At 46.8% G+C, this 20,689-nt stretch overlaps 1 protein-coding gene across 4 annotated transcripts in view; it reads right to left on the bottom strand.

Annotated features, from left to right (window-relative positions):
• The window catches only part of ARMC9 (armadillo repeat containing 9), a 155,146-nt gene that overhangs the window by 95,244 nt on the left and 39,213 nt on the right, over nucleotides 1-20,689 (bottom strand). For all 4 annotated transcript variants that reach the window (XM_044241836.1, XM_044241837.1, XM_044241838.1 and 1 more), the window contains 4 exons: nucleotides 18,189-18,287; nucleotides 7,067-7,101; nucleotides 3,566-3,677; nucleotides 352-444 (listed from right to left, as the gene is read on the bottom strand). In XM_044241836.1, the coding sequence (XP_044097771.1) occupies nucleotides 352-444; nucleotides 3,566-3,677; nucleotides 7,067-7,101; nucleotides 18,189-18,287 (339 nt within the window). The remainder of the gene's footprint in view (nucleotides 1-351; nucleotides 445-3,565; nucleotides 3,678-7,066; nucleotides 7,102-18,188; nucleotides 18,288-20,689) is intronic.

Here is a 20,689-nt window from a genome sequence, read left to right as displayed (position 1 = left end):
AGATAAACAACAATTGAATCGGCTTACCCGCCTTGTCTACTGTAAGAAAGGCTGAGCTTGCAGGACTCATGGTTAAGCAGTGAAGTGAGGGAAAGAGTTGGGATTTGGGTAAAAGGAATAAGGACAGGAAAGAGCTCCAGAGTTGAATCAAGCAGTTCTAATCTGTTTAGGACTCTGTTAGAAGTAAAAAGTGGGCCAATGTCTTAGGTGAGTAGCAGACCTCACCAGCTAGAAGGCTGACATACAGACACTAGGCTGAAAATACCATATAAAGTAAAGCCTCCCCCTACTGCTAAGATCATCCCCTAGAAATGAAGGCCCTGGCTGGGCTCTGGCCCATCTCTCACAGACCTGGCTGTGGCTGTGACAATCCAGGAGGTCGTTGCCAATGTAAGCTTCCAGAACGGTCTCCCTCTGCTCTCCAGGATGGGACGTGGTCAAGCGCTAGAATTAAGAAAAAGAAAAGTAAGAGACCCAAGTTTTAATATGGAGAAATATGTTCATAGAGTAGGAATCTTTTAAATGGCAGTAGTAGTAACTACATTTAACCAAAGCAAATAATATCTGGGCAGGGGTGAGGTGGGCAAGTAGCTACCCAGGCAGCCATTCAACTAACAGGGAGTTATGATGTTATATTTCCTAATGGGTGATGTGCGAGTCAGCTCACCAGAGAAGGGAAGTGATAAAATGCCCAGACCGGGGGTGCCTGGGTGGCTCTGTGGATTAAAGCCTCTGCATTCAGCTCGGGTCATGATCCCAGGATCCTGGGATCGAGCCCCATATCAGGCTCTCTGCTCAGTAGGGAGCCTGCCTCTCCCTCCCTCTGCCTGCCTCTCTGCCTAATTGTAATCTCTGTCTGTCAAATAAATAAATAAAATCTTTAAAAAAAATGCCTAGACAGTAAGTATACAGATAAGGGAGAGCTCACCAACACCTAGAAAGTTTTCCTCACAAGAAGGGGCTCTAGAATTGGTCTCTGAAGGACAAGCAGACCATCAGCCAGCACAGGAGAATGTGAATATGGTGGGTAGTGGGGGGAGGGTGGGAGAGGAAGTGTGGTACTGGTTGAGGAGGCGTGAAAATGCAGGGGGCATGTTGGGGGAGCCCAGTGGGAGCTGGGCACAGGGCAGGCTGTGGAGGGCTTGGAGCCAATGCATCACCAACAAGTTAGACTTTATACCATAGGGACTGATGCAGCAATACTGTGTGTGGTTTGAGTGTGCGAGTGTGAGTGTGTGTGTAAGGGGTAAGTGGTAGAATTTTGTAGATTTTTAAAGTCATAAGTCTCTTGTGTTGTGTTAAGGATGAACTCACTGTCCATAGGGGTAGAAAAAAAAAATGTATGGAGAGTATTGAAATGTGTGTGTGTGTGTGTGTGTGTGTGTACATATGAGTGTGTACAGGTATGAATTATATGGGAAAGTCACATATAAAGTGAGATGTCCTTGCTTTCCCAGGAAAATCCCACTGGAGACCCCTGAGACTGTGGGCCCTGCCACTGGCCGAGGAGGAGCCGGATGTGTAAAGAGCCACACTGCGAGACGATGAGAGCAGGAGAACCCCCCGCCAGGACTGACAGGCGGAGGCCTCCGGAGGCGGGTGTCATTGGCAGACTGGATCCACTGTGGCCAAACAGAAAGGCCCTGAGGGCAGAGGGCACTTAAAGGAGGGTGTGCCAAGAGTGTCACAGGTGGGGGCTGCTGCCCTTCCACCAAGTTCCCTGAAGCCAGGGCCAGGGTGCTGGAATGGGGTGGAGGGGTGACAAGCTGGAGGGGGACACAGACAAGATCTTAAGACACCTGTTTATTCTTCCCAGTTAATCTGTGACAATGTCATTCACTCGGCAAAGGAATAGACTGCCTCAAAGGAATAGACTGCCTCCCTAAGAGGCTTGGTAGCACAGACTGAGAGGAGGAGCTGCTGGGTGGACAAACTCGGAGCCAGAGAATGAGTCTGCTAACTTGAGCAGGCAGAGGCAATAGCCCCTGCGACTCCTCACGGTGGGCACCCGTGCTAGTCAGCTGAGGCAGACATTACCCATCAGCCACAGCACTCCGTCTGCTGATCCTGGATGCATTCTCAGAGCACTCCCTGAGATCATGTACCAATCTTCCAAAGTGCAAGTGAGGAGACCTTTGTCTACAGAGATGGGGAAATTACTCAAAGCCACTTTGATGCCAATACCCTGAAATTCAGGGAGCCATGAAGGGGTCTGACACTATTACAGCCTAAGTTAGAATGGGTTATTCAGTTAAAGGGCCAACCAGTGTTGGCCTAGACATGCAGTTCTCAAGTGTACTTTGGGGAACGCTAGGGGTCTCCAAAGACCTTCCAGGGAGTCTACAAGGTCATGATTATTTTCATAATAATACTAAGGTATAATCTCTCTGTTTTTAAGATTTTATTTTATTTCTTTTTAAGATTTTATTTATTTATTTGAGAGAGAGAAAGAGAAGGTGCACAAGCAGGTGGAGGGGAAGAAGGAGAGGGAGAAACAGACCCACTGCTGAGCAGGGAGCCTGAGGCAGGGCTCCATCCCAGGACCCTGGGGTCATGACCTAAGCTGAAGGCAGATGCTTAACTGATGGAGCCACCTGGGCACCCCTAAAGATTTTATTTTTTTAAGTAATCTCTACACCTGATGTGGGGCTCAAACTCACAAACCTGAGATCAAGAGTAGCCTGCTCTATTGACTGATTCAGCCAGGAGCTTTTATCTTTGTCATGGTCCATCTCTCAGAGGCTATATGAAGTATGACACTGTGATGACTCACTTGGGGAGGCAGATGTGAAAATCCAGCTGTCCTTCCATCAAGCCAGACAGTAAAGAAATTTGCCAAAATGTGTAACAATGCCACTTTCCTGATTTTTTTTTTTTTTTTTTTGGTTTGGGAAGAGAGTTATTTTTTATGTATAAAAAACATTATTTATGTTATGTTATGGGTTCATAATTGTTCATCTTAAATGAATTAATATTTAGAAATGTTCTCGGTTTTTAATTTCTAATACTATAAATAGTGGTAAATAGAATTCACATAAACTAAAGCCTTTAGGGTCCTCGGTAATTTCCGAGAGTGTCAACAGGTCTAAAAAGAGACTAAAAACCTTGAGAACCACTGGCTTACCCTCAAGAGTGGGAGGAAAAGCAACTCTCTGACGAGGCTTGATGTCTCTTAAGACTGGTTCATCAGGGTCCACCCCCACTGTCTGCTCGAGTGGCCCCACACAGCACCCGAATGCAGAAGTCTTTGTGAAGCTGTCATAAGAGAGTGACTCTGGGCGCTCCCGCACCAACCCCCCTAGCTGGGAGGGTGGCTTACAGCAGGTGATGGGGGCAGGCTTGAAATGGCACATGGCAAACGAGTGAGGGAAGGCAGAGGCAAATGCGAGGTGTACACCTGGGTTTTTACCAAGAGGCCAAGGCTGTCTTCAGAAGCTGTTTTTACCTTTAGCTCTTGGTGTCAGCAGGCAGCACGAGGAAAGATTTGTAGTAGATGGGGTACAAGATACAAGCAAGGTACCCAGCCAAGAAGACCATGTCTTAACTTCCAGGGAAAGGTACGTACCCAGCGAAGAGCCTGCAACAGGAAGGCTTTCAAGCGGTCACTCCCCAAAATCAAATCTTTCTTCAGTTTCTCATAATCCAAGGAGGGCAGTAACGGGACTTCCTTCAGTTTCCTACTCAGCCACACAAATTCAAAGAGAGAAGAAAGGGCAAAGGGCATATTCATTAGACTTCCTGGGTCTCCGGACACCAGCGGTGGCCTGGCTGTCTTCTCCACTCCTGGAATGAAGTCCAGCACCGCCGCCCTCCGCCCCCACCCCGTGTCATCGAGCTCTGCTCTGCCTTTCCCGTTGAGGTACTGGGACTTTGTTGAATGTCTTTCCCCACACAAGGAGTCCCTGCCTAGCCAGGTTTAGAAACTGCTGTGCTCACACAAGGCCAGGGCTCCATCCGACGGGGATGGAATCACCTTGGAGGCACCAGCCCTCGCGGCACGGCTCCAGTCCTATTTAGCATCCGGAGCAAAGCTGGAGACCAGCAGCAGCAGCACCCGCGAGAGTGCTCCCTGAAATCCTGCAGCTGCTGCCCGCTCAGGCCCGAGGCACCGAACTGGGGGGATGCAAAGGACAGACCAGGGTGAGGAAACAACTGTGAAGAGTGGGAGCACAGTCGACCCCAACGAGGTAAAGGGCATGTCAGGAAATAGCACGGGTTCTTATCTGGGAGAGAGGAGCAAGTAGGGCCATTTGCAAACCCTCCTCAAGAGGAGGAGGAGGGAGCCCTCAGGGGAAGGCAGGTCTCTCCAGCGTCTTCAGTTTGTTCTGCTCCACAGTGGGGGCTGGAGCGCACGGGAGAACCAGTGCAAGGGAGCGAGGCCTACAATCTGGCTAACGGCACTGTACCCATGTTAACGTCCTCCCTTTAATGATGTACTTGGCACAGAAGATGTCACCACGGAGTTGGGGGGTCAACTTCCTGTGATTCTATTATAATCATTTCAGCATAAAACAAGTAAAAAAAACAAAAGTAAAACAACAGTATGGTCTTCCTGAACTGTGCAGAGAATATTAAGATCAGTACTCTGGGCACAATACTAAATGCGGGCTCCCGAGGACTTGGGTGAAAAGAGGCACATGAAGGCTTCTTGGGCGCCTGGCTGGCTCAGTCGGTAGAGTGTGCAACTCTTGGTCTTGGGGCTGTGAGTCTGAGCCTCACGTTGGGGGTAGAGATTACTTAAAAAATAAAATCTTCAAAAAAAAAAAAATCTTCCAAAAAAAAAAAAGATGAGGGATTCTTCTGCTTCCCATTGACGCGTAACCGAGCTACATGATGTTAGCTGCGGGCGTCCGGCATCATGATTCGCCATCTGTGTACAGCTGGTTAAGTGGTCACCACATTGAGTCTCTTTACCTCTGTCACCACACAAAGTTCCCACGTTTCCTTTCTTGGGATGAGAATTTTTGAGATTTACTTTCTCAGCAACTTTTAAATTTGCAATACAGTATTACTGATTACAGTTCCCACGCAGTCCACTGCCTCCCAGGAGGCAAACTTCTAAGTGGAAGTCTGCACCTCTTGGTCTCCTTCACCCATTTCACTCGTTTCATTAGTTTTAAAGTGTGGATCAGAGATAAGGGTGGGTGGAAGGTGGAAAGGAGGTAAGACCCTGGGGGGTGCAGCATTTAGGGTACTGTAAATTTTCTTCATATGTGCCTGTAGCATTCAACTTTTCTGTTATGAGCATGTAATACATTATAAAAAAAATTACTAGTTTTCTTAATGTTAGTTTTTAAAAGACAAAAGGCGATCCTCTCACAGGACCCCGGAGAAAAAGGCCAGAGAAGAGGGTAACAAATGAGATCTCAGCGAACACTCCTGGGAGGAGGTTCTAGTCTGCACATCACACAGCAGAGCCCTGCACACGTGCACACTAATCATTCTGGCACCTATTTTCCTGAGGCCAATACGGCTGTGTTTAAAAATGAACACAGATACTTTAGAAATCCCCATTACAAATAACTGGTCAGTATTCTTTGAAAGTGTCAAGGCCATGAATGGGATAGAAGAATGACTTCAAATGAAAGGAAACACAGACATGACAACCATGTCAACATGTGATCCTGGACCAGACAAGGGCAGAATGGAACAGCTGCTAACATGTGAGGAAGGCCTGAAGATGAGATGATGTGGCATCAGCATTAATTTTCTGACTCTGACAACTGTACTGAGCTTATGCAAAAAATCAACATGAGGAATCTGGGTGAAGGGCATAAGGGAATTATCTGTACAGTATTTGTAGCTCTGAAATTATTTCAACATGAAAAAAAGATTTTTTTAAATTTAAAATTTAAACAAGGTGTTCTTCTAGACAAAAAGTTCCACGTGTAAAGCCAAGTCCAAAATTGTTCTATAGCTGGGGGCTTTTTCTGGAGGGAAGAGATGTTGTCAAATGCAGGCTATAGTTACTTGTCCATAATGGTGATATTGGCCACTAAATATATCACCAACTAAGCTGCTCAGCCGCCCCACATTTCTGTGGTCTAGCCACTCTCCTGCCATCCAAGAAGACTGTGGCATACCTTCTCCTTTGCCCTCCTTAGCCCCTCCACCAACTACCCCCTTTATTCTCTGCAGGTGACCTTGTCTCTTACACCCTAGGGGACAACATTAGCAAATCGGAGAGTTTATTAAGTCCCAGCATTGTACTAAGTGCTTTATACACAGGAACTCATTTTTATCCTCACAATAATCCTATGAGAAAGTTATTATTATTATTGCCTCTTCTCAAATAAAGAAACTGAGACACAGAGAAGTTACAGAAGAGGTCCAAGGTCACAGAGCCAGCGGCAGAGGTGGGATTTTAACCACGGCTGTCTCTATCAGCACTACGTTATACAGCCGCTGCCGTCTGCAGAGAACAAAGTGCAGGGTCAGTGTCAGACTCACGCAGGCCTGAGGGAGGAGGCAAGCTGTATCTCTCTCAGGGGCCAGAGTGATCTGACAGCATCCTCTGAACACCCCCAACAAGGTGGGGGCAGTGCTCAGAGGGTCACCAGAACCCATCCTAGTCCTTAAGCCTCTGTCAAAGGTTCTCAACTTGTTACTGCAACATACATGCCAGATGAAATTCCCGAACACCAGACACCCACACGGGTGACAACCTAATCGATATGGATAGGAATGCTCAGGCATCCACAAAGCTATCCTGTGGCTCTGGTCACAAGTGAGTCAGCAGAGAACATAAAATTTAGACACTGTAGCCCTCTGATAACTGCCCTACAACAGAAGATTAATCTCTACAGAATATCACAGGAACAATTCAACAATTTTTTCCCATTTGATGCGAGCTCTCCAAAATAAAGAGAATACTAGAAGGTACTTTAAATTTAACAGTATTATTTATAATTACTGGTATTTCCTTATATCCACATGGAGCTCTAGCTAATCAAAGGTACTCCTCTAGGCTAGACTCTTAAGATGAATGTTCATGAAAGTTACTTTGGATTCTAGTTTTACCTAGAGCTGTCATCCATCCTAACAACTCCTAAAAGCAATTACTTACCCAGGTGCCAAGGAGGCTCTCAACATGGTTGAAGCCTGAGGATGGGGGGCGGAAACAGAAGAAGAGAGACCATGTTAAACAGTGAGAGCAATGCATTAATCCTAAATCACTGTACTCACACAAAACCAACAGATTTGCAGAGGTTTTGATCCATCAGGATTCTCCTATCATAATTATATATGATTTAAAAATTAGTCCAAACAGGCGCGCCTGCGTGGCTCAGTTGGCTAAGCATCCGACTCCTGATTTCAGCTCAGGTCATGATCTCTGGGTCATGAGATGAGCTCTGCATCAGGCTCCTCGTGGAATCTGCTTGTCCCTTCCCCCCTTTCCATCCCCCCGCCCCCCATGCTCACACACACACACTTGATACCGCACTCTCTCTCTAAAACAAATAAAGAAAATTTAAAATACACAATATAAAATAAAAATAAAAATAGAAATAAATAAGATAAAAATTAGCCCAAACTGAAGTTAAGCAACACACTACTCAAGTAGTTCCCAAGATGCCCACCATCCTTATTATGCTGACTTTTTTCTTTACTAAGATTTTCTCTTTGAGTATAACAATAACATACACTTTGTACCAAGTCAAACCCTATAGAGGTGTTTACAGAAAAATCCCCCTCCCTCCCTACTCCATTTTAACCCTATTTATAGGCCAATCCACTGCCCACTTTATGGATATTCAGGGTCCTACTTATTGTTTTGTTTTTGCCACTACAAACAATGCGTATTAAACATGTACTAAAACAGACTCGAGAAACAAAAAACAAATGCTGTGTGTGGTGCTTGGTTGGACCAACTCAAGCCAGCTATAAAAGATGTTTTGAGGGGCGCCTGGGGGCTCAGTGGGTTAAGCCTCTGCCTTCAGCTCAGGTCCTGATCTCAGGGTCCTGGGCTCGAGCCCCACATGGGGCTCTCTGCTCGGTAGGGAGCCTGCTTCCCCCTCTCTCTGCCTGCCTCCCTGCCTACTTGTGATCTCTCTCTCTGTCAAATAAATAAATAAGATCTTAAAAAAAAAAAAAGATGTTTTAAGACAATAAGGGAAATCTAAATAGGGACTGCACAGGGCAGTATGATACTGAGGAATACGGTGTTAACTGTATTTGGCATTGCAGTTGTGTTTGCTTTTAGTTTTGTAAAGGCCTTATCTGTTAGATAAATACATTGAATGATTTATAGGTAAAGTGACAGAATGTTTGGGACAGGTTCTAAGGAATCCCAGGGAAAAAAAGTGAGGAGAAGAGAAGAGAAGAGAAGAGATCTTGGGTCTCTTTGGAGCCCTTCCAAAAGCGGGGGTAGTGGGTCTCTGTCCACTCTGTGTCACCACAGCTCTGGAATGGTCATTACCCACGCTTACCACATTGAACCGTGATTATTTTCAATGATTTCTGTGCTTTCTCCTTTAGCAGACACTGAGTTCCATAATGAGTAGAGACACATTACATCTCTACAGGCATCTCTACAGTGCCAGGCATACAGAGGCACATGATCAACATTTGTTGAATGAATGAATGAAGACTGACTTCCCAAGATGGGCCCTCCAGAATCCTTGACCGATTTAATAAACTGGCCCTAGGTGATGACTCCATTCCCTACTGCTTCTGTCTACAGTATTTACAGGCCACACAGATTCCCACCTTGGAGACAGCAAATCTCACTTTTAAATGGCTCATGACCAAGTTATATTTTTTAATCTTTGACTTTTTTAGAAAAGATTTTATTTATTTATTTGACACAGAGAGAGATAGCAAGAGAGGGAACACAAGCAGGGGGAGTGGGAGAGGGAGAAGCAGGCTTCTTGCTGAGCAGGGAGCCCGAAGCGGGCTCGATCCCAGGACCCTGGAATAAGGACCTGAGCTGAAGGCAGAGGTTTAATGATTGCGCCACCCAGGTTTCCCCAGCCCTTGATTTTTTTTTTTTAAATTAAAGGAAATGCCTGTTCCTATTATTGACTTAAATAGCAAGGAGTTGAGAAAATAAATGTGAACTATACCTAAATTATTCATCTAACACATTCAGAAGACCAAGAAGCCAAGATAATAAGTTAAATGAGTCAAATAAGGGCAGAGGCATATTAAAATATTAGCCAAATAAAAGACAAAATAAAAAACACTCTTAGGGGTACCTGGGTGCCTCAGTTGGTTAAGGGTCTGCATTTGGTTCAGGTCATGACCCCACCGTCCTGGGATTAAGTCCTGCATCAGGCTTCCTGCTCAGTGGGGAGCCTTCTTCTCCCTCTGCTTCTGCCTGCCCCTCTGCCTGCTTGTGCTTGCTCTCTCCATCAAATAAATAAATAAAATCTTTAAAAATATATATTTCTAAATTAGTGTTATTGGCTAGTTCATAGATCCACAAATAAAATTCATCACATACTTAAGAAAATGTTTCCTATCATTTATTTATTTATAAAAGAGCTTATTTATTTTTTTAATAGTATATCTTTTTGGGGGGGGGGCACCTGGGTGGCTCAGTGGGTTAAGCCTCTGCCTTCAGCTCAGGTCACGATCTCAGGGTCCTGGGATGGAGCCCCGCATCGGGCTTTCTGCTCAGCGGGGAGCCTGCTTTGCTTCTCCCTCTCTCTCTGCCTGCCTCTCTGTCTACTTGTGATTTCTCTCTCTGCCAAATAAAGAAATAAAATCTTTTAAAAAAATAAAATAAAATAAAAATTAAAAAATATTTGTTTAGGGGCATCTGGGTGTCTCAGTTGGTTAAGCATTTGCCTTTAGCTCAGGTCATGATCCCAGGGTCCTGGGATCAAGTCCCACATCAGGCTCCTTGCTCAGTGAGGAGCCTTCTTCTCCTTCTCACTCTGCTGCTCCCCCTGCTTGTGCTCTTGTGTGCTCTCTCTCAAGTAAAATCTTTAAAAGAAGATTTATTTATTTTAGAGAGAGTGTGTGTGTGTGAGAAAGAGAGCATGGGGGAGGGGGCAGAGGGAGAGAGAGAGAATCTTAAGCTCCATGCCTAGAGCAGAGCCCCATGAGGGGCTCGATCCCATGATCCTGAGACCATCACCTGAGCCGAAATCAAGAGTCAGATGCTCAACTGACTGAGCCACCCAGGCGCCTCTAAAAGATTTTATGTTTAAGTAATCTCTATACGCAACATGGGGCTCAAACTTCTAACCTGAGACCAAAAGTCCCACACTCCACCAACTGAGCCTGCCAGGTGGCCTGTTCTTTTAAAACACTACCTCTGTTTTGCTAAACTGATTGTCATTCTATTTGTTCTGTGAAGAAATTAATTGAAAAGCACTAACAACTTTCATGAGAAGAAGCAGTATGTTAGACACTACTGAGCTTTTATTATCCAGTCAAGTAAACAAAACAAAACAAAACAAAACCCCAGAGCTGAGCTGTGGGAGGAATAGGCCGGCACGATCTTCCTGAGAAAGAGGCATGTGCTCCTCCCTTCAGCCTGTATTTCCTGATTGCCTCCCATCTGTCAGGTCTCTGCAGGGCATGGTGGTACCAGAGTAACCAGAGCAAAGCCCCCTTCTCAGAGAGCTTACAGCCAGTGGGGAGAATCAGTGGTCAGAGAACTCTCTGTGCCTCGTCGGCAAATGGTGGCAATAACAGTACCAGCACTGTACCAGGTGTACCAGGGCCCTGCAGGCCAGGGACTGAGCCTGGCCCTCAGCCGTCACTGCTCCCCGAAGCCAGCGGTTGTTGTGGAGGGACAAGGACGGATGGGGGCACAGGAGCAGGCCGACAGCGAGCTGAGCGGCTCTGCCCATGCTCTGTGATGTCAGAAAGTGTTTGCAGAGCTCGGTCTCAGGTGTACCATGACACAGTGTCCCTTGGTCAGAGCGTCTGCACGTGTACGGCGGCGGGGGGGTGGTCTCCGGAAGAGACTTCAGCATGCCACTGAGTGTTGTGCATCTTGGAGCATGCCATGTCCCCTACTTCATACGACAGCAGCTGGCTCTGGGGACGGGAGAACCCGCCAGGATCAAGGTCTGTAGGCATGGGCTGCACAGAACAGTCGCAGGTGTGGGCAGCCCCAGAGGGTCAGAGAGAAGAAGCCGTGGCTTGACGCCAGCAGCAGCGCCCGAGCCCCGAGGCGGTGGCAGGCACTATCTGGGGCCTGAAGCCTAAGCCCAGGCCCACCTGTCACCAGCCTCCCCCTTGGCCTCAGGAAGTAAGCTGGACCACTGTGGCTGCCTGTGCTGTCTAGGAGAGCAGGGGAACAGGGAAGGCAGGCCCCCTGGCGAGCGAGCTCCAGGACAGAGATGACCTAGAAGAGGTTAAATAACCACAGTGGGAGGAAACGGGCTTTGGCCACCCGGCAGAAGAGACCACAAAAGCTGGGGACCGGAAGCGCAGCTCCACACACAGCAAAGGGATGTTGCTACCGCCAACTCTGCAACACAGAGGGCTGCTTGCAAGACATGGATGGCAGGGCTATGTGTGGGGGGCGGGGGAGGGCTGAAATGGGACACTGTTCCCATGGCATTTGGAAATAAGGCTGAGTCAGTGTAGTGCCCGAGTGCTGAGTTCCCAGATGCGATTCCCAGGCAGGCGTCTCTCTGGCTTACCAGGTCCCCAAGGGCCCCACTGGCTTACCAGGTCCCTGAGGGCCCCACGCTGGGCCCTGCCTCTCCCCTGTAGCCTGCAGGCATCTGAGAGCCTTGGCCAAGGAAAGGTAGCAGCAATGGGCTTACTTTGGGAAGTGCTAGTGGCCGGGGTACTGAGGCCTCTTCTACTTTCTGTGACCATAGCTGTGTGTAGGGATGGGCATTAGATCACAGAAGGCTGTGGACTCCCCACTGAGCACTTCAGACCTAGAGCAAAGACAGGTATTAAACAAGACAGTAACCTGATCCATGCCTGAACGGACTGACATCCCTCCTGAAACTTGAGGGCATGAATAAATAAGACACAACCGGAAAGGTCATCCCTGCTCCTGTGGGCATGAGTAATCAGACAGGTGAGAGCTTTAAGAAAGAGATCGGTTGGGAAATGTTGCTTTAGCCAGGACAGAAAGAGGAAGAGCTTCAATAAAACACAAAGCAACAAAGACATGGGTCAGGAGGGAAGAAGGCCCCCAGATCCCTAGAACGGCCTGAACATAGGGCCCCAAAGAGGGAAGAGGCTTGGATGATTCGCAGGTGTTCTTTGGAGCGTTGTTTCCCAAGACAGGAAGCGCAAGAGGGGAGAACACCTGTTTGGAGGAAAAGATGAGCCTGTTTTTGGATGCAGAAGTAATATGCTGATCAGACATTCACAGGGAGAAGGCCTGGAAGTCAGAGGAGAAACCTGAGCTAGTCAGTTATTCTCTGCCAATCATGGTCCCACCAACTGGCTGAGATCAAAGGTGGCCAATCCTTACCTCACCAGGGTGAGGTCAAGAACATGACGGGCACTGGGGTAGGAGGCGCAGCAGGGGGAGGCGGGCTAGGTGTGCAACTCCTCCTCAGGAAAAGGATACGAGACCTGGGAAAACTGCCTTCAGACACAGTGGCGAGGCAGACAAGGAGCAGGCATCTCACCAAGACTTAAGAAAGCAACGCAACAGACAACATAAGGTCAGAAGGCGTTGAACTTCAAGCCAGAGCCGCTGTCCACACTACAGCAAGCTTTAGGAAGAGTCCTCCTTGGCAGAACAGTGCCAAGCAATGTCTCCTGAGCAATTGCAGTGTCTCCTGAGCAATTGGCCACCCTGAGAAAGGGTCCCCACCACCGCCACCAGCCCCAGCCCCAGGCCCCTGCAGGTTTTTATTGCTAAGAAGGATGGTTGGATTTAAAGTAAATGCTCTCTAAGATTCGCAGGTTGTGAGCCTTGAGTATATATAATGCAATCACACCTGGCAGCATTTTAACTTATATTCCCAGTGGGGTCTACCTGGGAGTTGCTGAAAAAGAGTTATTTCCCAAATGGGCCATTTTCCCAAGTAAGGATGCATTTAAGTGGAAACTTCTCCAGCTAATGAACCAACCCCAAAACCTGCAGGTACCACGAGGTGGGACTTGGGATTCACCCATGGAGCTATGCTTGGATTTCCACCTTTGGAGTCAGCACTGGACTCTGTACCATGGTCAGCCCTCTCCCTCCCCACTTCTGTCCATCCTAGGGCAAGTAAAGATGGTCACTCTCCTCCATCAGACACTCCTTCCCTGGAGTGTCTCTGCATTTGTGTTTGCCCAGCACAAACCAAGGGCTAAGAAGAGAGACAAATCATGGTTCTTTCCCGTGCTATCTGCAGCATAGAAGATGTGTGCTGCATCATTATCAGATACAGCAAAAAACTGAAAAGCCACCTAAAGGTTTGCTAGAGGAATGGTTAAAGGAACCATACTGCTCTTAAATTAAAACTCTAAAAGATAAGGAAAATATTAATAAATCCAGAAGTACATAAAAAACTCTTTAAAATGTACTAAGTTCAGAGAGATCGTTGCAGAGTGATGTGTATAATAAAAACCTTGATTCTATATAAATTTTAAAGTCTGGAAGGATGAGTATGTAACAGTCACCAGGGACCCTGGTGGCGGGAGAGGAGATGGGGTTAGTGTGATGGAAGGAAGGGATTTGTGTTCACTTTACTATTAAATTGTTACATATTTTCCAGTGAGCACATTTGTGTATTACTTGTACAATCCTAGAAAACAAAAAACCCCTACTTTTGTGCCCTGAGGGAGAAGCTTCTCTTCTTAACAATGATCAGATTGCTGAAAAGATAAACTCAGATTTCTCTTGTCTCCCAGGAGATACTATCCCATGGTCTGGAGGCTGAGCTGGTAAGGAATGCAGGATGACAAACCAGGGGGTGACGGTGGCGACAGGCAGTCTAACTGGAAGGGGCCACCTGAGAGAGTTCTCTTTTCAAACAATTAATCCCGTCATTATTGGTCCCTCTGCAAACACTGGAATTTGACCACCCGCTCCACTCACATGCGTGGAGATCTGGACACAGTCATCTGAACGTGAACTAGGCCCCGCTCGTGGGATTTCCTCCGCAGGGCCCTGGGCCAGCATACTACCCCCTGCTCCAGGCTTTGTGGGTTTCGGAAAGAACTGGGCACACATCGGCCTGCTCCCTGCTTCCCTGGTGGGAGAAGATGAGTGCTCCTGGGGCAGGAGTCAGTCCTAGAGCCCTTGGGCCCTTGCTGCCAGTGGTGCTGGGGGAGGGGAGGGGCTTGGCCAGAGCTGGCCGTGACTGGGGCGGGCGCGGGGGCGGGGGCGGGGGGAGGGGCGGTATTTCTTGAATGCCAGAATTTAAATGTAGGAAACCCACCTGTCTATAAAGAAAATCCACATTCTCCAATACAAGCTTCATCAGAGTTAATAGCAATATTGTCAGCTCCTTTCTCCTTTATTCATTTGTCTTATTTTCCAAATGGTTCAGAACTCAGGGGTTAGAAGGGTGTTATTTACTGAGTCCTTCTGAACTTTCAACGGTGAGTGAGGTTGCAGAAGGCCAGATTCTTACAGCCAGTTTTAAAAAGCCAGTATCAAACGTACTAACTTTATGGATACCAGCACTGTTCTGATGGGCCCTTTATAGGGTACAATGAATTGGTCAAGGTCAACAGCACAGAGGGGAGCTGATGCAGGACCACACTAAAGGGCATGCTGGGCTGTGCCCACCTTTTTATCTTGAAACTGATGGCAATGTGTTTGGACCTAAACCCTTGGCAAATAAGAAAGCAGCCCTCCTCTCCTAAATCCTCAATCCTACTATTCAACCACCAGACTTCCTATCTAAACTGCACTCTAATTTCCTCTTCACATATTATAAATCCAGTATCATACACATATTATACTTTCACAAGGGTGTTCTTTTACAATGATTCATATCCACTTTTTATCATCTCAGAGAGAAATCTATGGGACTAATAAAGGATTGTTTGCAGATTTTATTGCCTGTTCCTTAGTGACTCAGGAGAAAGAAAATGGTTAGGAACTAAGATAAACAGGGCTCATCCTCTCTCCTCTGGCTTTGAAGGCCTAGAATCTGTACCTTAATACCATTGAAACGGGAAGAATGATAGCACTTATCTCTTGACAAAAAAACATTCATGTCTAATGGGGTACAATACGAGATATGTTGTGCTCCCCTCCCTTTTAAACTGCTCCTTATTCACACGATATCCATTTTAAATAAGCTGGGAGCATCACTCTGCCAAAAGAAAGTGAAAATATAAGGATGCTTGTATATGCAAGATAGGATGGGATTTTTTCTGTTTTTCACAAACCTGAAAAACACTTAAATATTTGCTGAACTAATAAATAAGTGTAAGGCAGGGAGGAAAGGAGTAGTCCTAATAGACAGATCTGGCTATGCCAATTACTGCTAAAAAGCCATCGTTTTTGGTAAAAACACTCCTTAACTGACTTACAGCTAAATGTACAGTGTACACAGAGGGTCAACTCAGCCAGTCCTCGGAGATGTGGTCTGAACCCCCTTATCCTGGAAGGTCCACAAGGAAGTTACTTTTCCAAAACTTGGATGTCTCTGTGTGCTTTCCTGACATTTAAAAGTGGCCATTCCCTAAGATTTCTGCAAGCCAAAACCGTTGTGGCCATATCCTAAAGCACAGATCATGCAGCTGCTTCTTCTTCTTCTTTTTTTTTTTTAAGATTTTATTTACTTGACAGAGAGAGAGAGTGCAAGCAGGGAAAGCAGCAGAGGGAGAGGGAGAAGCAGATTCCTCGCTGAGCAGGAAGCCCAATGCGGTGCTCAACCCCAGGACCCTGAGATCACAACCTGAGTTGAAGGCAGACGCTTAACTGACTAAGCTATTCAGGTGCCCCCCCTGTGGCGCAGCCCCCACCACCATGGCTCTACAGTGCTCCTGGGAGCAGCCAAGTGATGGGGTCAGGGACATTTGCTCTCCCCCCACATTACTGTGTCCTTTCTGTGAAGATCACAAAAGAAACTGGCAGTCTCAAGGGCCCAGAGAGGGTGTCCATGGCCCGGGAATGGTCTGTCTGGGGGAATGTGTGGCGGGTTCGGGGTCATTCAGTTCATTGCCATGCTTCCCATGTTGTGTGTGTAGCACATATGTTGTTTCAGATGCAGTGAAACGCAGATAATAAACGTTAGGCGACCATCTCTCTTCTCTTGGGAGTTAGTCACACCTACTCCCGGGCCCAAGAGGTACTGACTACGAAGAAGCTCAGAGCCAGGCCAGGCCTGCCTCCACTGGCATCCAGCAGCTCTGACATGCCCTGGCCAGGGCTTACTTGCACCGTCCTACGCTCATTTTCTTTTAACCACGATTTCTTTTCCCCCCAGCATTACTGAGACATAGTTGACAGAGGACACTGTGTAAGTTTAAGGTGTCTGAAGTGCCGCACCGATACATGGATGTATTGTGAAATGATCACCGTGATCAGGTTAGTTAACATGCCCATCACCTCGATGACTTTGGGGGGCGGTGAGGACATTTAAGATCTACTCTCTTAGTAAACTTAGTAAACTTCAAGTATATAATATTGTTAACATTAGCCACAACACTATAAAGTCCCAGGACTTATTCATCTTATAACTAGAAGTTACACCCTTTGACCAACATTTGCCACTTCCCCTACTTCCCAGCCCTACGCAACCACCACTCCACTTTGTTTCTGTGAGTTTTGTTTTTTTTTTTAAAGATTTTATTTATTTATTTGACAGGCGGAGATCACAAGTAGGCAGAGAGGCAGGCAGAGTGAGAGGGGGAAGCAGGCTCCCTGCTGAGCAGAGAGCCCAATGTGGTGCTTGATCCCAGGACCCTGGGATCATGACCTGAGCCGAAGGCAGAGGCTTAACCCACTGAGCCACCTCAGGTGCCCTGTTTCTGTGAGTTCTTTTTTTTTTTAATTTATTTGACAGAGAAAGGGATCACAAGTAGGCAGAGAGGCAGGCAGAGAGAGAGAGGAGGAAGCAGGCTCCCTGCTGAGCAGAGAGCCCCATGCAGGACTCGATCCCAGGATCCTGAGATGTTTCTGTGAGTTCTAACCACAATTTCATTCTTTCCATCTTCTATTTTTCATATTTGTGTTTTCTCATAATAAGTTGCTTTAAACCTACTTGAGAATGAGGTAGGATATACATTTTTTTTTTAATACTAAAAAAGGCCCCTGTTTATAAAGACCCTAATATTTAATGTGCAAACCCTTCCCCTTAATTAAAAGCCATGGCTCTGACCCAGGGAGGGTGGCTCAGGACCCCTCGGCATTTCCTTCTGAACTGAATACACCTGGCTCCACTATTTAGCAGGTGGTCCAGGCAGCAGGTAGGGGTGAGCTCCAGGGACATGGGTTCAAGGGCTTTGGAAACATCTGCAGGACACGCAGGTGTCTTTGCTCCCCAAGTTAAGAACCCCAACTCTATACCACAAGCCTCTGGGTGAGCTACCCTAAGAAGGATGCAATATCCCCTAAGTAATATTTCACCCTGGGATGCAAACCCTGAATCTAATCATGAGGAAATATGAAACACAAAAAAGAGAAATGCTCTATTTCTTCAATGAGGGACCAACTATAAAGAACATGGCTCAAGTGATAAATTGGAAAATGCCCAAATTAGATAAGAATATCATAAAGACATTAAATTTACTCAAGTGATCACTGTATGGCTAGATAAGAGGGCACTCCTATTAAGAAAGGAACTCTACACTGCAGCAAAATGCCATAATATATGTGATTTATTCTCAAATGGCTCAGAAAACAGATTGTGTGTGTGCAAATTAAACAAATGGGTAAAATGTCAACAGTTGCTGAATCTGGGTAATGGGTATATAAGTGTCCCTTGTGCTATTTTTGCGACTTCTTTGTAAGTAAGCAATTACTCCAAGTAAAAAGGTAAGAAAAGAAAAAAAGAGAGCACCTGTCTTTGACTGTACGGCTTCAAAAAGAGAATGAAGTTTCCTTCCTTTCCTGTTGATTTGCTAATTGTTACCAGGCCTGGGCACCGAACAGCCCCAATGGAAGAGCAGACTGTGCCTCTCTCCCGCCACCCCGGGGACACCAGCTCCCAGCTGCTCACTCTGCAAAAACAGCTTTCTTTCCTTCCGGAACCTTCTAGACCTCTGAGGCCAGCTGAAACACAGACTCCTGCATGTAATTTGCCCTTGCTCTTTCACTTTTCCAGTTAGGCTATGTTTAAATTGCGGGGGGCAGCCCCAAGCCTCACCGTCCCAGGCCTTGTGAAGTCCACGCTGTGGGCCAGGCTCTGTCGCATCTGGTCACTGAAGAGGCGGACACACACGCTCTGTAGGTACTCCGGGGTGATCTGCAGAGAGGACATGAGGGTGGCTGGTGAGAGGCCCAAAGCACCCCCAGGGACGTCACGGGTCTTGGTGATGAGCAGGGCTCTCACTGGTCTTTCTGCAAGGTGTGCGGATGGAATTCTGCTTGAACACAGAAGCTCTGGGAGCTAGAGCACTGGGCCTGACAGAAAAGACCGTTAACACCCTGGTGCTGTGATCGTGGACAGTCATATTCTAAGTTCTTTAAGTGCATGAGATGTACTCTCATGGACACGTGAAAGAAACTGATTTTAAGCCATTTCTGTGTGTATGTGTGTGTGTGTGTGTATTCAAGCAAGAAAGTCAATCGGGTGGCCAACGTGTACTGGAAAGGACGGTGGGCGTGACATCTGAAAATCTGGGCTCCAGCGCTGGACTCGGCAAACCTACAGCTCCGCCCCTTGCTGTCTAACCTGTCAAGTGAGATAAACAAAGTCTCCTCTGTTAGTCACAGTGACAGCGGGAATGAGTTCCCGCATATGCCTCACGCAGGCCAGGTCGTCTGGGACGTGCTTGCAGAATGAATGATGGAGATATTTGTTGATCCAGTGCCAGCCAGCGTGAGGTGCAGTGCTGTCCCTGTCACTGCACTGGATTCTGGCCTCCCTTTAGCACCTCTCCCGCCCTCTGGCTAGCTATTGTAATTCAGGACTGGCATACTGCATCTCAGGTGATAATCTCTGAATTTTTTCTTTTCATTTTGTATCCTTTCTTTTTATAAAAAGAATGCACATTTAAATTGTGCAAGTGCCCCAACCTCTCCCTGGTCCCATCCTTCCCCATATGCCAATCCCTGGAGGTAACCATTTTGCACCCTTCCAGCCCTTTTTCTATGCCTGATTGCTGGAGGGGAAGCTCCCTTTCCCCAGGCTCATTATTCCCCTGTGGTGAACTCCCACATGGTTATGTCACAAACCCCTCTCTGCACCCTCACTTACTTGTCCCCATGCAAGGACCAAACAACTGATTCATGAGTCAGAAAGAGCTGTACCCTCTTCTCTCCTTGGAGGACTCCACCGACCCACTAGAAACTTCTGGTCTGCTTCAGACACATGAAAGGCTCGGTGTGTCCACAGGAGATGTCTGTGCTCATTGCTTGACACTCAGCTCCTTATGAAGCGACTCAAAGAAGCATTCCGTCTCAGGATCACACTTGCCACCTTATCCTGCATCCATTTCCTCTGAATTTCAATAGAATCAAAATGTAAACACTTCTTTCTCCTCCTGTGTTTTTAACCTTTCCTTTTATACCTCTTCATTGTCTATAAACTAAAAACACATCCAAATACAGTTCATATTTAAAAAGCACCGGGGCGCCTGGGTGGCTCAGTGGGTTGAGCCGCTGCCTTCGGCTCAGGTCATGATCTCGGGGTCCTGGGATCGAGTCCTGCATCGGGGTCTCTGCTCAGCAGGGAGCCTGCTTCCTCCTCTCTCTCTGCCTGCCTCTCTGCCTACTTGTGACCTCTCTCTGTCAAATAAATAAAATCTTAAAAAAAAAAAAAAAAAAGCACCTTCCCCTTCCTCTAAACTAGGTCTTCACCTACTAACCACTGGCTCGGTATTCTTCCTTCACAGCCGAGGTCCTCGAGAAACAGCCCTCATTTGCTGTCTCACCCTCCCTGTACCTCCCAACACACTACACGGAGGCTTCCAGTCGCATCACTCCATGGAAACTCACATGGCAAAGGCCACCACCACTGACCTTCTAAATGTCAAAATCACTGGACACTTTTCAGTTCTAGTCTTTTAAAGTTTTCTGTGGCTCCTGAGACTTTGCATCAACCCCTTAATCCTGAAACTGTTTCCTCCTTTAACTTCTGAAACTGCTACCAGAACCATTTCTTTAGCAAGAAAATTCAATTGTGTCACCTTCTTGCTTAAGACAGGGGAATGAGGGCGCCTGGGCAGCTCAGTGGGTTAAGCCGCTGCCTTCAGCTCAGGTCATGATCTCAGGGTCCTGGGATCGAGTCCCGCATCAGGCTCTCTGCTCAGCAGCGAGCCTGCTTCCCTCTCTCTCTCTGCCTGCTTCTCTGTCTACTTGCGATCTCTCTCTGTTAAATAAATAAATAAAATCTTTTTTAAAAATAAATAAATAAATAAGCAAAAAAAAAAAAAAAACACAGGGGAATGAGGAAAGGACACAAATAATCCATAGACTGAAAAGCAATGTATAAATGGCCAACAAACATGAAAATGTATATTCAGCCCCATACATAATTACAGAAATCTAAACTGAAGAATTCAGAACACCAAGTTCTACTTACCAAACCGGGAATGAGTTCAAAGTATAATCAAAGTATAATAGTGTCTAGTGTTGGCAAGTGTGTGGACAAATAAACACCCTGATACGGATAAACTCCTGGGAAGGTTAAGGAAACATCACAGG

Source organism: Neovison vison, chromosome 3, assembly GCF_020171115.1.
Source record: "Neovison vison isolate M4711 chromosome 3, ASM_NN_V1, whole genome shotgun sequence".
Classification (NCBI taxonomy): Eukaryota; Metazoa; Chordata; class Mammalia; order Carnivora; family Mustelidae; genus Neogale; species Neogale vison.
Note: the sequence above shows the minus strand (reverse complement) of the source record. Positions and strands in the feature narration are given on the sequence as shown.